Source organism: Agelaius phoeniceus, chromosome 14 (assembly GCF_051311805.1).
Source record: "Agelaius phoeniceus isolate bAgePho1 chromosome 14, bAgePho1.hap1, whole genome shotgun sequence".
NCBI classification, from domain to species: domain Eukaryota; kingdom Metazoa; phylum Chordata; class Aves; order Passeriformes; family Icteridae; genus Agelaius; species Agelaius phoeniceus.
The window spans coordinates 6,089,744-6,106,868 of NC_135278.1; the positions used below are offsets into that span (position 1 = coordinate 6,089,744).

At 43.3% G+C, this 17,125-nt stretch overlaps 1 protein-coding gene across 3 annotated transcripts in view; it reads left to right on the forward strand.

Moving 5' to 3' along the window:
* Positions 1–17,125, forward strand: part of HTR2C (5-hydroxytryptamine receptor 2C) — a 218,306-nt gene that overhangs the window by 173,069 nt on the left and 28,112 nt on the right. For all 3 annotated transcript variants that reach the window (XM_077186141.1, XM_077186139.1, XM_077186140.1), the window contains one exon: positions 2,202–2,835. In XM_077186141.1, coding sequence (XP_077042256.1) covers positions 2,451–2,835 — 385 coding nt within the window. In that variant the 5' untranslated portion in view covers positions 2,202–2,450. The remainder of the gene's footprint in view (positions 1–2,201; positions 2,836–17,125) is intronic.

A 17,125-nucleotide genomic window follows, 5' to 3' on the forward strand; every position in this document is an offset into this window, starting at 1 on the left:
CTGGTACAGTGGTGTGCTTAGAAGACTGTAGCTGAAGGAATTAGTCACAAAGTTTTACCTTGAGGAGACTGAAGGATGCAATGAAAAGGAAAACTGATGACTTCAAGCCAGGATCTGTGTAAAATAATAACAAGAGTATTAGCAAAGCAGTAGAACAGTTAATTCTGAAGGTGGAGCCCAGGCTTGAGCATTCCTGTAATCAAATTCCCACATGATTTTTCAATCTGAATATGTAAAATGCAAGAGAGAATGACTCTACTCACCATTTCAGTATACAGACCTGAGCAGTGATAAAAATAGACACTTTTAATTCAGAAGCCTTATCTTGGAGTTGTTTTTGATGGTGTGGTTTTGTTTGGGGGTTGTTGGTTTGTTTTCATGATCTAGAGTTATGTCCTGTCTGTGATCCTTTGGCTGCCCAGTGTCTCCTTCAATGTGGAAAGGTGATTTGGAAAAATTGTCATCACAGCTTTGAATTAAAAGCTGTGTTTTGGAAAAAAAAAAAAATCTGAAGTTATTTAGAAACTTTCTAGAGACCTTTTTTTGTTGTTTTTGAGACCAGCTAAGTTGGAAAAAATAAACGGTCCAGTGACCACTTGTTCATTCATCTGCATGTGCAGCTGCAAAATTATTTTCTGTGCTGTGCAAAACTCCTTCCTAAATATGAGGTTTAGAGACCCTGTGGGAGTAATTAACTACAATGCAGAAGCAAATCTGGGTTCATTGTATGAACTGCTCATTTAAGAAATATTTTTGTGCACAAAGCCCATTAACAAGGTTCCAAAACCTTCATGAATGTTAAACATTTTATTATAGGATTCTGAGCACTTCCTATTTAAATGAAATCTAATGTAATCTCATGAACTACATCTAGCTTTTGATACCTGGATTGCTGTGTCAGATGTGTGCCACAGTGCATTCAACAGCTAAAATCTGGCTTTTATTTGTTATTTATTTAACAGTGATAGAACGGTCTTTTCCTGTGAGCTGCACAAAAGCTGAGGATGTGCTCAAATGAAGCTGCCTGCTATTGATTTTATTCTCTTCCTGGTCCACTTCCATCCTCCTGCTTGACCAGGTGTTTTCCTCCTGTGCTGCTTGTGGCTGTCAGGAGCTTCCCCCAGTGCAGTGTGGAAGTGCAAAGCAAAGCTGCTGTTTCTCATCAGCTGGACAAGCCTGGCAGGCAGAATTACTGAGTTCATTTCACCAGGCTGGGAATGCATGTCCTCAGCTTCAGTGGCTGCAGCACGTGCCTGCAGTCAGGAGTACATTCAATTTACCCAATTAGCCCAAAGCATGAGGCTGAAGGACCTCAGAAGCAGCAGCATGATGTTCTCTGGCCTGTGTGACATGGGTAGTAATCAGCCTTGCCCTCACTGTCAGCTCCTTTTTGAGGCAGCACAAATCATGTGAGATGCTGTGAGGAAATCTGACCCCACTGGGTGTGGGATGGGGCTGCTGGGGCAGTGGTCCTGAGCAGCAGAATGCTGGGTTTAGGCTTGCTGGCCTGGCTGTGTGCTCGTGATCAGCAGGAAACAGTGGCACAAAAATAGATGAAAAGCAGAAATAAGTGCTCAGCTTTTATGAAAGTTTGTCCTTTCCTTTCTCTTAACTCTTTGTTGTCTGTTTGTTCCAGAAGGATCATACAATGTTGTCTGATAACATTGCATCTTATCCACCATTCATTTCCCAATAGAAACTGAACTGCAGTATTTGTTATTACAGGAGACTTAATCATTAAGATCTGAGGGTTTTTACAACACCTTCATTTTACCTCAGAATATGTAAAATTTATCCAAACTCTTCCATTTAAGGTGATGGATTACCCTGTGCTTGGCTGCACTGTCTGGATTGGCTGGAATTTTGTGCAATTACTATTTTCCACAGCAGCAGAGTATCTGTGAAGTAGATATCAATTGAAACATATTTTGCTCTTCAGACTTGCTTTTGCAGGTTTCACAAAACATTTAATTAGTGATAATCAGCTTTTAACCAGCCAGAGCACACTGATGTGATTCCCTGCCTCTCTCCCCCATGATTGTAGGCATAGTCTGTACCCTCCAGATAAATTGCTGGCAGTCTGGAGAATGTCCTAGCCAGCAGGAAGGGGAAGAATAAGGGTGTCAGTTGCATGGGGAATAAAGAAGGTGCTGTGTTTACTGTGGTTTCAGTGAAGAATATCCTTTTCCTTTACTTTTCAGAATGGTGAACTTGGAAACCAGCTGGAGATTGCAAAGTCTCCTTTCCCTTGAGCTTGGTGGTCAATGGTCGTCATCTACCACACCCAAGGAAAGCAGAGGAGCTCCACGCTAACTTCTGTAAGCCCTGCTTCACTATGGAAGATCAAATGATTTTCTGGCTCAGGTTTTGTGATCTGCCTTGGACCTGGAGTTTGGAAAAGGGATCGTCTCTGAGGCACGGTTAAGAGACAGAGCAGCCAGCCCCAGACAATGAGCACCTTAAGTAGCACTGGAATATTGCTCAGCTTAACAACAGTGTCTGTTACACTGGATTTTAGTTTGCATGGTGGTCTGATGGCTTGGTCCTTGAGCAGCAATTTGACTCTGAACCAGAGTTTGCCTACATCTGATCCTCTCAACACCTCTGAGAAGGGGGAAGTCTCTCGGATGTCCGTGAGGGAGAAGAATTGGCCGGCCCTCCTGATCTTGGTTGTCATCCTGCTGACCATTGGGGGGAACATATTGGTAATTATGGCTGTGTCCTTGGAGAAGAAGTTGCAGAATGCCACAAACTTCTTCCTGATGTCTCTGGCAGTAGCAGACATGCTGGTGGGTATCCTGGTCATGCCCGTGTCGCTCATTGCAGTCCTGTACGGTAAGTGCCTTCCCTCCTCGTTTGAATTCTTGCCTTTGCAGGGAGTCCCCCGAGGCTGCAGCAGCCTGATTGTCCCTGTGCTGGTGGCCTGGGGAGTGTCAGTGTGTCCTTGGTCGTGGCTCTGAGCTGGTGTTCACAGTGCCAGGAGTGACCTGTGAATAATGTCACACTGCGGGGTTCTTATGCTGGGGCCACAGGGGAGTCTGAGACAGAGAGCCAGCTTTTCACCTCGGGTTGGGTTGTCCCAAAACTGAGCTAGGACACAAAAGCTCACAGAAAAGTGAGGAGAGAGTTCATTGTTCATGAGCCACCCAGCTCTAAGCCGGGTCAGGATCTGTCCTTGAGCTGTCGCTGCTAGGATCAGCGGGATTTGAGTGAAAATGTGGGTCAGAAAGGAGGCTTGCATGAGTGGATTTGGCATTCAGATAAAAGCCTTCACTCCTGGCATTTGTACCTCAGCTTGCCTTGTGCCTTTCAGGGGGTCACTGTGCCTCTCCGTGCCTCAGTTTCCCTGTCTCTAACCTGAGAGTATGCTCTGTTCTGAAGCACAGGCCTGCCTGTAGAGCTGTAAACATTTATTTCTCCCCATATCAGGGTCAGAGTGCTTGCAATGGAGTGGGGCATCACTCCTGCACTCAGGTGTGGAGTCACTGTTAGCACTTCAAAGAAGTAAAATATCAAATACACCTGACTTTCATCTGGCTGAGACTCCAGACCCCTTTGTTCAGGGTGGTGCTAGGAGTCTCCATCCCTGGGCATTTCAAAGGAGCATTTTGTTCTCCTCTGTATGTCTGATTATCATGTTTGTATACTCTTGTATCAATTTTATAATCTGTGAATTTTGTAGATAAAACTTTAAATTTTTGAAGTCTTGTTTTCAGATTTTCTTAGAAAGGTATTTTAATATTGGTATTTCCTGGAAACAAATAATGCTGTTTACTTACAAATTTGATTAGAAATTGGTTTACTGTCCTATAAAGTCAAATGTAGAGATATTTATCTGGCTTCTTCACTTGCCTAAATGAGTAAGTCTGGCAGAGATTAATTTCTAAAACACATTGATCAAGCATACATCATTCCAAAGCTTATATAACTTGTCTACAGTGAGTTAAATCAATATGTGATTTAGGTACAGGCCTAGCTATGGAGATCTTATGCACAAAGATCTTTTATTTTGAACTGTCAGAATAGTTCCATCTCTAAATCTTGTGTGTATTATAACATGTGTATTTTATTTTTAGCGTTTTACTCCAGCTCCCTGGAGCTTGAAAGGGAGAATATAAATACTGAATTATGTGACAGACCTGCACTTGCATAAATTCTGTGTTAGCCAGTGACTCTAAAAAGGTGAATTTATGGAAGTGGTCTTCCTACATCCATACTTTCAAGGTCTTTGGAAACTAATAGAAATGGATTTTCTGTTCTGCCTAGAAAATGATTACTTAAGGTGGTTTAAAGGTGTAAAGCATGCCACCCTTTTAGCAGCAAGGAAATATCACTGATTTCAAGAGGCATTGTAATTATCCTCCTCTTTTGCCAGAGAGCCAGCACTGGCTGTTGATAGCCCAAGCATTTCTCCACAGATAAACAGTACTACGTAGAGTTTTTTGGCAAAAATTGTAATTTCATGGAAGATTTGTGGAAATACTTTGAGGAAGGAGGAGGCTGCTGGGGCAGTGCTGGGTGCTGGACCAAAGCTTGTTGCCTCCAGGCTTTGTGAGGGGAGGAGGAAGAAAAGTTCAATTTGGGGAAAAATGAGCCTCAGAGGAACTTGTGGATTGATCTCAGTAGGAACCCAGTGAAATAATTTTTAAAATACTATTTAAGCTGCAGATTGTGGAAGTAAGGAGGGGGAAAATGTTCTTACACCAGCAGAATTCTTGTGAGAATAACAGGGGTGCATGGCCATGGACTGAGCAGGGAGAGTGTTACTGCTTGGAAACATCACTGGCAATGTTCAGTCACTTTTACTCTGTAAATTTTACCCTTTACATTCCATACAATCTACATAATTGTACACTGGGCTGTTTCATGTGCTGTACTGACAAGTGTACATAGCACATCTCTTCCAGATTTGTAGAAGTCACTTTTAATTTATGTAATCAGAAAGGAACCTTAAAAAATACATATAACAAATAGAGGAGTGAAGAAATTACTTTCAAGTTTCCACATCAGCTCTCTCAGCCCCAAAGATAAATTCTAGTTGACAGAGTAACTAATTTCAGAGTAGGCTCATTTCCTTACTTTTGGCTAATAAGGTAAATGAAGTAGATTTCACTTCAAGCATAACCAGAAAATTGAATAGACACCCTCCACAAATACTTCTGGTTTTCGGTGGTTTTCTTAATTAAAAGAAGGCAAAATCAAGTTTCAAATTAATTCAAGAGTCTTATTATAAAGGAAAGGACAGCAGGATGCAGCATGATGGATTTTTCAGCAATTAATCAGGACTTGGATATATTTATCAATTAGTCTTAAGTGTCTTACAGCAATCGATGAGTTGCATTTGACAACTGAGAACATTTTCCCTGGCATGCAGTTCCTAAAGAAGTAAGCAAATTAGTCTGCTAATTAATAAGCATGTATTGAGGAGAGTAAATGAGAAATGTACAGTGTTTCTCAGTGTACCTCAGTGAAGAAATGCCTGATTAATTAAAAATACTGGTATTTTTATTAAAATATTGATAGGCATCAGGTGTCTTACACATGATGGAGTTTCAGAGGACAGGTGGAGGCTGTCTCCTCACCCCTGAGCACCTAGGGACAAGCAGCAGTGGGTTTACATCATGCCATGGGTTTATGAGCAGGAAAGAGAGGGCTGGTGGAGGAGTGCAAGAGAATCCCCTCAGCTGATGTGGGTTGCAGAGGATGTTGAGCTCTCTGGCTTCTTGCAGAGGGTTCACAGCTGCCCACAAGTGGCCAAGGAGTGGCCAAGATCCCTCTGCACTGCCAGGGTGGGCTCTGCTCTCCCTCCCCTTGGTGGTGCCAGGGGCTGAGGCAGCTTCCAGGGGCTGCTGTTGGAGTCAGAACTCACCAGCCCCAGCTGCCAGAGCAGATTTACACCCACAGTGTTGCTATTATTGATAATTACCATCATTGTGGTGTGTGACAGAGATGTGCTGAGCACTTGGGCACACTTTGGTGCTGGTTTTCCTGCAGAGGGGGAGCAGTGCAGCTCAGCTCTGATGTGGCACTCAGGTATCTGGAATTGATCAGGCATTTTAAAGACCAGGTCAAGTCATAGGCTTAAATGCATCTTGACTACACCAAGTTCCAGCTGACAGTTGCATTACCTTCAGAAATTATTATTTATTCCTCTTAGCTTTAAATGTGTAATGTTTCTGTTTGTGCTAAGTAACCACTACATTTTATTCTTCTGCTAGGGTGGGAGTGAATGGGAACTCCTACACTGCTTGCACTCTCTGTGTGATAAATTCAGAGAGGGGATCATTTTTTTCTCTCCAGTGACACCTTGTACCTGGGGTGTGTGCATTGAAATTTATGTCCAACAGGAAGGGTGAGTTTATCTTTTGCTATCTGTAGGATCCTTAGGCTGCTGCACTCTGTGCTCACCCAGCAGCATTTATTCTCTTTCCAAGTCCCTCAGCTAACCTAAATAATTGAAATCTGAAAGTCCTACTCCATCATTATTTACCTTCTTTCCAGATTATTAGATTCATAGGAAACTTTAGTTGAGATATTGAGTGTCCTGCTACTGAATTTTCTCCACATGAACAACTGCCTGTTTACCTGATGTGACAAATGGGATTAAGTTGTGGTGTATCTGTGTTGCTGTTGGGAAAGAAAGCTCTGTATGATGTGCCCTGAATCCATGGAACAGCTTCTTTTCTGCTACCCAAGGTTTAAATTGTGCTTAGAGTGAGAGGAGGGGGGAATACTAAATGGAAACTCTCATTGAATATGGGTCCCTGGTGGTAAAATATCTGGAGGCAGCTAAATGTTAACTTGCAGGGTTTTTCAGAGCCTCTGAAAATGTGGCACCCTGTGCTGATTCCCTGATGGAAACAGCATTAGGAACCTGCACAGCTTTGGCTTGCACTGGGGGAAAGCTGATGGTTTCTGGTCAAGTGAGAGTCAAAGGCTGAAGGGCTGAAATCAGCACAAGAGCTCAGCACTGGAGAGGGTGATGATATCTGCCAAGGGGAGGGAGTGCTGCTCCACACCCTTCCTCAGCAGTGATTACATCTATTAAACCTATATTTGCATCACCCTCTTCAAAAACATTTGACTCAGAGCTTTTTATTGTCATATTCAAAGCTGGATTTTCTCCACACACATAAATTTCCTCTTAATGTAATTTTTGGTTTTATCTGAGATTATCTATACTTTATGTCTGGCTTTTTATCTAGTTTATTTAATTTTTTTTTGTTTTGTTATACTTTTAATGTTGGACAATAAAGACTGGAAGCCAGATGAGTGAGGAAAGTGTCATTATCTGAGGAGAGCAAAGCCCTTTGAAGGAAAGGCCACAGTACTCTATGGTACTTGAAAGTCATCTTCTCACTAGTCTTATTAAAGCAGAATTACTTTCAAAAATTGTCAGAGCAATTTAACTTATTGTAGCCTTTTGTTATTCTTTCTCATTATTTTGATGTGTGTGTTTTAGTGATGTCTTGTCTGAAAATCTCCTCAAGATTTTTATATGCTTCTGTTATGAAAGATGAGAAGCAAAATTTGATATTTGCAGAATGACACCAATATGAGATGGATGCAGTCATTTGGACTTGAGATATATATATTTTTTTTGTCCTAACTGATAAAATTTCACTTATTCATCCATGAGGGAACCCCATCCCCAGGACTTTTTTAACAGCCAGGCTGTCTATGGCTCTAGTGCAATATTCTCCATTGAGATAAATACTTTATATGAAATTAGCAAGTTAACATGATTTTTTTTCTACTCCTTTCCATTTCTTTCCTTTTGTCTCAATTAATTTCATAGAAAAAATTGCTACACATTCTTTTATAGGCATGTTACAGTTTTATAGTAGTTCTGCTAAAAACCTCAAAACCAGCTTGTTAGCACCAATGGTGTGTTGAGGGCTGGCCAGGAATGGAGGCAGAAATGGTACAAAACCATGGGTGCAGTTAAGCTGTTTATGTGGGCACAGGTGCCCCATGATGCAGACATGGTGCTTAAAGCAGTTTTTATTTTATTTATATTTATTTGTGTTTATTTTCAATGAAGTAAAACGCCACCAGTAACGCTTGTACTGATTGTTCCTCTTGTCTGGGAATGTAGATTTAGCTGAAGTGGCTTCCTCATACACACCTTTCTAATCCCTGCTGAAGCTTTGGTCCTCACCAGGTTGAGAAAGATGCAAAAGAGAGCAGCCCATAAAACTGGAGAAGGGTCATCCCCACCTCCTCCACTGCAGCTGTGCTGGGTGAAACAAACACAGCCCTGATGGGGAGCTTCTGCTCTGGGAAGGGCACAGGGAAAATTTCCCTGGTCAGGCTTATCTCTTGGCTTGCTTTCTGCTGAATTCCTCCTTTGGGGAATGGATTTTGGTTACAAGACTTGCAAGCAATGCAGCAGTCCACAAATAAATGGTATAAAGTCAGGAAAGCAAGTCAGGGAAGTCTCTGCTGTCTGCAAACAGGCTGTTGTCAATTTGGAGGTTTATTTTACTTATGTTAAAGTATTAGATGGATTTGTAATTGTCCTTTGAGCAGTGTCTCTACATTTGGGTAGAGCAAGAAGAGCTACAGAGTGTACTTGGATCTTGTGGAAAGCAGTTTTTCTTCATTTCTAACACCTGCAGGTGTTAGATCTGTCTGTCTGCTGGTAGATTAAATTATAGCAGTGTTCAGCACTTGACCTGCCATCACTTCTTTGGGCAGATGGTTATGTACTTATTGGTAACTGAGCTGTTTTTTCTCCTTATGCTGCACCTGTACAGACAGATTTAGAAAGCTTGTCACTTTTAATGTAATAAGAACGAGCCCCATAAAAATTCAGATTTTAGTAAAAACCTTGGTTTGAATTGCAAATTCCTCCCAAAAAATTCCATGGAGACCTGGCATAAGTCTTCTGTATGGATGGTATGGATGCTCTTTTCTCTCCCTCAGGACAATCTGTCCTTCCCTTAGCAGGCCTCTGTGCTGCTGGTACATTTGCAGTGTTATGGTGAGCAGGATGTGACCACATCTGAGAGGAGCAGGCAGCGCCCCAGGTGTCAGCAATTCCCCAGGTTTGTCTGGCAGCATGGTTTGAGTCTTTCCCCCACCTCCTGTGAGAGTGCAGCCACCCCAAACCCTGGCCCAGGCTCTTTGCTGTGTGCAGGGGCCAAAGTCAGAGCAAGTGTTTGGGGCTACAGCTCCTGGGTAAAGCCAACTGCAGTTATCCCCTGGCCTCTGGGATATTTTGGAATCCTTCCTGCTGTGTGTTAGCTGAGGCACTGTGAGTGACCTGGGGTTAATAACCAATAATAATAATAATAAAATTAATAAAAAGTTCTCATGTCCCTCCTGGCCTCTCAGCAAAGCTTTGTTGTGTCCTGTCTGGCGCAGCTCTGGGCAGGAAGGTCACATTCCTCAATGCTGTTCAGCTCTGCACCTTCCTTCTGGAAATGGATGCTGTTATTCTTCCTTGGATGCTCTGGAATCCACTGCTCTCCCCAGGGCAGCCCCTCTCCCCTGCAGCTCCTGGGAGCCTGGGCTCTGTTTTGCCATGTGGTGCCTTGTGGGAAAATGGGAAATATGGGGCTCTCTCTGGCTGCTGCTCTGGGGGCATCCTGAGGAGCATGTCATGGCAAACAAAGCTGTTGGGAGTGCTTTTGTCTCATTGCAGCCTCAATTGTCTGGCTGAGGCTGTGGAAGTGTATCCCTGTCTGCAGCCCTTCTCCTGGGAAGCTGGAAGAGGGATGGGTTATTCTCGTTGCTGGTGAAGTGCTTTGCAGCATGTGGAGCCCAAGTCCCCATTCTGCCAACTTTATGGTGATCTGTTGCAAAAAATGAAAACTTTAGCCAGTAGCACCATAATCACCAGGGTGTATCAGACTATAATTTCAGTCATAAACTAGAATTTCTATCTTGAAAATATGTATTTTTTAACATAACTCCCTTCTTGCAAAAATCTGATTACTTTCACATTTATTCTAATGCTGAAAATGAATTTCCAACCCTGTGCCACTTCTGGGAAGCTCAGATTCTACCCAGCATGTCCGAGCAGCAGGAGCCACTCCAGGGCCATGGAGCTGCTGTTTGCTGGCGTGAGCCCTGAGCTGGGCGGCTCTCTGGAGCCTTGGGGAGCAGGAGCTGCTCTCTGTGGCCAGCAAGCACCTTCCTCCAAGGAAAGGCTCCGTGTGCCCACCTGGCAGTGGTGCCAGCAGCTCTGCCTGAGCCCCCAGGGTGTCCTGTGTGCACATTCTCTGAACTTCACCCAGGGTTTTTTTCCTGGGAAGCTGAAAGGCAGCGAGAGCCTTCAGAGAAAAGGAAAACAACTCTGATCTCATTTGCTTCTCCTGTGTTGTGCTCATGTGGAATGTGTTTGGAGATTGTTCACCCACAGCTGATTGTTCCATTGGATTCTGCTGGGAGTTGTTTTCACTCTTTGGCCAGTCAGGGCCAAGCTGTGTCAGGACTCTGGAGAGAGTCAGGAGTTTTCATTATTACCTTTTTAGCATTCTGTATCCTTTCTGTATTCTTTAGTACAGTATAGTATTCTTTAATACAATATAGTATCATAAAGTAATAAATTAGCCTTCTGATAAGATGGAGTCCTCCTCATCATTCTCTCCCCTCATTGGGGTTGCCTGAATTTACAACAGTGCCCCATCTCACACAGGAGCTGCTCCCTGCACCTTCTTGCCCATTGCTCAGGGCCATTTGCACATGGCAAATCTTTTCTCATTTCCAGGAGGAAAGCAGCAGACCCCTTGCCTTAGGTCTCTGATCTTGCTTCCTCTGCTGCTGAGCTCTGGATGATGCAGCAGAGGGTTTGTGGTGCAAAGATAATTTTTGGAATAAATCAATGCCAGCTTCAGAGAGAGTTTCAATGGCACCTTGCTTACTGCTGTGGGTAGGGCCTGGCAGTTCTGTGCCAGGTCCTTGTGACTCATTTGAGCTCAGCCATTATCCACATTTTGGAGCATTAGTTTATAGGACTCTGAAGACCAAATTCTGCTGTCAGATAGAAAGGCAGAGCGGTTGCTATTTAATTTCTTTACCACCTTCCTCTTTCTTGTTATTTCTTCACCCTGTGCCACCTGTATATCATCCAGCTCTGACTTTGGCTGGTTTCTTGGAACAGAGATTTTCTTTACTGTCCCCTCTGTGTTTGTTCCTGTTGACAAGAGGATCTTGTCAATCTGCCAGCATTAGGGGAAAACATCAGAGAACAATAAACATTCCACATTTGTACACATGCTTTTTTTGCTCCTCCAAACCCCTTGTTGTCAAGTAACCAGCTCCTTTGCCTGCTGTGGGTTAATGGAACTTTTAGCCTGTGATCTGCCCATGGAGCTCAGGCTGCTCAGTCCAGCACAGATGAGCAGAGCAAAAGCACTTCCAGCAGCCTCTGTTTCTGGTAGGTTCCATCATGAGGGGAGGTTGGAGTAGATTGTCATGGAGAAGATTGTATGGCTGCTCTCTGTTGGCTGAGATTGCTTAGATTGCACACCTTTTGAGTCAGATTGTGTTAGATTTGGATAAATAAGCCCTCCAGAGAGGGGCAGAGATCCCAAAGGCCCTGGCTGTGCCCTCCATCTCATTCCACATCAGGCACTGAGGGGCTGTGCCAGCATCCCAGCCTGGCACTGGGCAGGTCAGGTGTGTGTGAGCCACAGCCTTGGCACTGGCAGCACTGCCAGGCTGGGAGCTCAGCCTGGCCTTTCCCAGGAAAATCTCTAGCCCAGATTGTCACAGCTTGCCAAGGGATTCTGCAGAGACTCATTGTTTGCCCCATGGCTCTGACAGGTTTTCTCACAGAATTTCTGGCAGAAAGGCCTGAACAAAACCGGTTATTCTGACCTGCATGGGAGCATGAGAGCTGATTTCTGAGATTTAAAAGGATGTGTTTCTTTTTTCCTCTCTAAGTATGAAAACCAGGAATGCTACAGAACACCTTAGATTTTATTTTCTAGATGGATTGCTCCTCTGTTTTGCTCAGTGGCATCAGGCTACAGGTAAATAACTGTAGGCATAAGGGACCTGGGGAATGGTTTCCTAAAAAAATCCATGAGGGGAGATTCTGACTGTGCTAAAGCCAGTGGGAACATTGACAGGACATGCAGAGAGCCTAGGACTTCTGCCAGGGCAGTTTTCTGCCTCCTCCAACCTCTTTACCCTCTTGCTGCCTGGCCATGACTGCAGCAGCATCCCTCAGCCAGAAGGGTCTGAGATGTTTTGCTGCTCTCCTCTGAGTCTGAGGAATCTCTCCTGTCACTGCAGTGCAGCTCCTTTCATGGCATTGCTGTTCCTTGGGCTCAGCACCACCATCCAGAGCACGAGGCACTCTCCTGTTGGAGCTCTGTGGAGCATACAGGTGAGAGGAATGAGCTGGCATTGGTCCAGCTGAGGTCACCCAGAGCTGCACAGTGTGCAACACTCAGCTCAGGGCTGAAATGTGCTCCTGGTCTGTGCAGGGCCTGATTCTAAAGTGTGTTTTTGTGGGCATCCGTTTGCTTAATGTGGTTTGGCATGAAACATTTCTTTATGTTGGCTTGGTGAGGCTGGCTCTCCCTGAGACACTTGTGTTTTGCTTTTCCTGCTGGGAAAGGAGTGAACTCCTCTCTTCTGGGCTGGCTAAGACTGTTGAGGGTTTTTTGTTAATTTTATTGGTTTTGATTAGAAGCCAAAAATGTTTAAAAGATAAAGGAAGCAAACTCACCTTAGAAAAAGTATTGTGCTGAGCTACATAATTCAAATAAGAAAGAGCAATCACAAAGATCACAAGGGGAGTTTCCTGATCCCACAGGAATGCAGGATTGAAAATAACTTTCTGACTTCTGTGTCCTTATTTGCTAGCAAGCATCATTAAGACACTGAGCTGCTGCAGTCATATCTTCCATTTTCCAGAGCCTCTTTCCTTCCAGATGCCTTTTCTTGGGAAGCTGAGGACAAAATATGTGTGTTTTAGAGTGCAGCAACAGAAAGCCAGGACAAATCTCTGAGCAACTTATTATGAAATCAAAACCCTTAACTTTCTTGCAAGAAGCAGTTTTTAAATAGAAAACCCCAACACTGCAGTGTGAAAAAACAGAGCCTCCATTCACCTTGGTACTTCCTGAGAGGCAAATGAGCTTTGAAACTTTCCTTCCAAAGCTGCTAAGCTGGGCTGCTTTCCCTTTTCAGATTTACCCAGTGAAAGCTGCTCCAGAATTTGCTCTCTCCCAGCTCTGCAGGGCTCAGAACTCACCATGGGTCAGTCATGCCTGCAGGCTGTGAGGCTGGGGGTGCAGCCCAGCCAGAGGCTCAGAGGCAGGGAGAGCAGCAGAGCAGGGCAGCTGAAGCCTCCATGTGCTCTTGGTGAGTGGGGCCAAGGTTTCTCCAGCCCTCCCAGCTCCACAGCTCACCTGGAGGCGTGGTGTCACCCAAAACACAGCGTGGAAGCAGTTCTAGGGAAGCACAAGCCCCATAAACCATCACCCAGGCATCTCAGGTGTTTCCTTGGGTGCTGCCTCTGCAAATGTGGAGGAGAAACCGGCAGAGTCCACTCTTGCCCTGCCTGCTCCTGAGGGGTGAAGGGAAATGTTAAAATACTTCAGATGACTTCAGTGGAGTAAATCCTATTGTACTTGTTGAAGTATGGCCTTATCTTTTTCTAGTTTACCCACAGCTCATGTGCTGCATCCAATCAGGGAGCTATTTTTCATATGTTAGACATCAAATTGGATGGGTCTGTCTTGTTTGCTTGGTGAAATTGAGAATTGCCCAACCAAAATAAATCTTTTATGTGCAAGAATGACTCATTAGAATAATTTTGAATTGCACTCATTTAAATGTTTTTATTTAATGCAAATAAAGTTTTAGATCCAATTATAGTTTTTATTTCCTCCTTTTGCTCAAAATTTTTGGAAGATACAACAGGTTTTAAAACTCACAGGAGTGTAAAGTCCCCAAAATCTGCAGTGTGTATAGTTACATTTCTGTTTTATAGATCTCTGTTTTACTGATGTCAATTTAAATACAGCAGCAGTTTCAATGCTGTCAGTGCAATCTTCTCATGCCCAATTTGCTTCTAGATCAGTGAAGCTAAATGTGCTTTAAAATGCATGAATCTTTATTTACTTTTTATTACAATAGCCTGTTAGATCCAGTAGTAGTTTTGTAAGTGCACTGCCTCATTGTAATTAACTTTTATGGGTTTAGTTGAAAAGAAATATAAACTCCTATGCTTTGTAGCCAACCAGAAATTGATACAAGATAATGAGAAAACTGGAATTGTCATATATAAAAAGAAAGACTCTATGATGATAAATGGTTCCAGCAGTAAATTTGGTGCTTCATAAAGGCACCAGGCAGATCATGGAGATACCAAATAAAATGAAGACAGGTAATGTGTTTCCCACAGACAGATTTAGCCTCATCTGAGAGGAAGAACAGCACCAGCTCCAGGCACTGGAGCCATGTGAGACACACCCAGAGTCCTCCTTGGGTGTGTTTCATCCCCACCCTTAAAATTTTAAAATCAAGAGAACGGATTTAAGGAGAACTGCAAACATTTTACCAAGACTGAGTTAATTTTACCCTGTGTCATTGTACGCACAGATTGACCTGTCTGTTCCTCATCTGGAGAAAGTCCCAGTTAAATGTTCACTCCTGGTGTCCCAGCAGTGTCCCAGCAGCCCAGGGAGCTGCCTGCACCTGACTGAGAGAGCAGCAACTCCTCCTAATCCTTACCCTAACATTAGTTAAGTGAGAAACAAAATATTCCCCACTTAGAAGCATCATATTTGTGACCCAGATTTTAGGACACAGCTGTGATCACGAGTGAGCTGTGACAGGGGAGTGCATCTCAATGGCTTCAGCCACTCTGCCCATCCTGAACACCCCACACCAGTTTTTGCTTTTGTTTCTGCTTTCTCTTACCCACAAGCTCCTTGTTTTCCTTCCTAGAAGGTGTCTGCAGCTATATCTAGCAACACTTCCATGCACCAAATATCTGGGACATATTATCTCATGCTGAGAACTTGCTCTCAGCAGTGAAATTGGGCTGAGGAAATAGGCAGTAGGATGTGTTTCTCCACACTTGTCAAGGAGCAGCCACACTTTCCAGGAATGGTCCTATTGCAGTCTGCTGTGAAGATTAACAAATGGCTTCATTTCCCTGGCTGCACCTGCAGATAGCAGAGACCTTGAGGGAAAAGCCAGAACCCCAGGGCTGGTCTGCTGTGTTTGTGTTCTCTGTCTGGAATTCACATTGAACAGCTCTTTCAGCATTGTTCAGTGTCTGTTCTGTGTTCACAGAATCATTCAGGCTGGGAAAGACCTCTGGGATCATCAAATCAAGGCATAAACCTGCCACGACCAGGGGCACCAGCAAACCCTGTCCCTGAGCACCACATCCTCCTAGCTCTGAACTCTGACAGGGACAGTGACTCCATCACTTCCCTGGGCAGCCTTTGAGTGAAGAATTTTTTTGGAATTGAAAGAATGCTTGACCACCCTTTCAGTGAAGAATTTTTTTGTAATATCCAACCTAAACCTCCCATGGCACAACTTGAGGCTGTTTCATCACTCAGGAAATTTGTTATTGGATGTAGATGGATGCCTCATCTGCATTTTGCTGTTTGGTGTATTTGTGTACATCCTAGCATATTTGGTGCTTTGCTGTATTATATTATGGGAAGCACTGTGTGAAAATAAGTAAGATTTATTTTTAGTGCATGGTAACTTTATGTGATCAATACAATAATATCATAATTTCTTGCCTTAAGGGCTCAACCTGAATGCTGGTGAAATGCCAAGACCTGATCAATAGTCTGCTGCATTTTTAGAAGAGATGCATGTGATGGGCCAGCTCAGCCTTTGTGCTCAAAAATGTGGGGAAAATCACTGCCATTAGGCAGGCCAGTACAGCTATAGACAGCTGCTTTACACAACATGCAAAGAAATACAGAGAATTGAGGTGAAATCTCTACCATTCCCCTGAATATGTTGTAAGACAAATATTCCAGGGTAAAACATTAGTTTAAATTATACATCTTTCCAGGATTGGGGTAATTAACTCAGAATTAACTCAACTTTTTCATTCTACTTCCTTTGCCATCCGTCAGTTGAATTGATATCATTAAATTCTACTCGGCAAATTATGATTTTACTGTCTCTATCCAATTCACATAATATATTCCTTGAAATTCTGGTTCTAGAGTTGTCTATTATTCATTAAAATACCCTCATAAGTTACTTCACTTCCCTGACACCTAGCAGTAAAAGTAGCAGTAAGTTCCTACTTTGTGTTTTATCAGCACATGCTGGGAAACAGGCTCTTTGTAATTCATCTGCTTGCATGGAAATTAAATGAAAATTACATAGATGGGAGAGGGGCCACATGCCAATTGTTCAGCCTTGCACTATTTTGCACACTGCCTCATTGACAAAATACAATCTTTTCCTGAATGGACAATTTACAAGAGGAACCAAATGGATCCTTACTGGATATTCTGCCAAAATTGTCATTAAAGATGCATGAGGGGAATTTGTGCATGAACCTGTCATGGAGCCTAGGCTGTGATTAAAAATATGCTACATCAAAATTTGGGTTTCATGCGTTAATTTCAAATATATATTCAATTTTTCCACTCTGTGTTTTCTGCTTGTAACAAGTTTTCTTGTTGGAAAAGTTTACTCTTCCTGCAGACAGTCTGATAAGCACAGGGACAGCAGTGGGTTCACTGAGTGAATCTCTCACCCAAGATGCTGTCTGGCTTCCTAGATGAAAAAGGTTCAGGACTAGAAAGTTCAATCAGTAATATACAAACATGAAGTGTTCCTCTATCAGCTCTTAGGTGTGGGATTTGATGGGCAAGGCAGGGTGGTTGATAAGGCTCTGTTGACTCATGTTTGTTTTTTTTGGGTGGTTTGATTTCCATTCCTGTTGACACATTGGTGGGAGCCTCAGTTCTCCTGCAGCGCTGGAGTTATCAGGACAGAGCAGTTGTTATTCAGACCAACACCTCTCCATCTTCTGATGTGTAATTTGTTTTGCAACATGTTTATTTTTGGTAAGATTGCGGTGTTTTGCTTGTTTTTATAAATGTCTATTTCCATCCTCAATCAGAGGCAGCAGCTGCATGGAAAGGTCTTGGTGTTGCTGAGATATGAA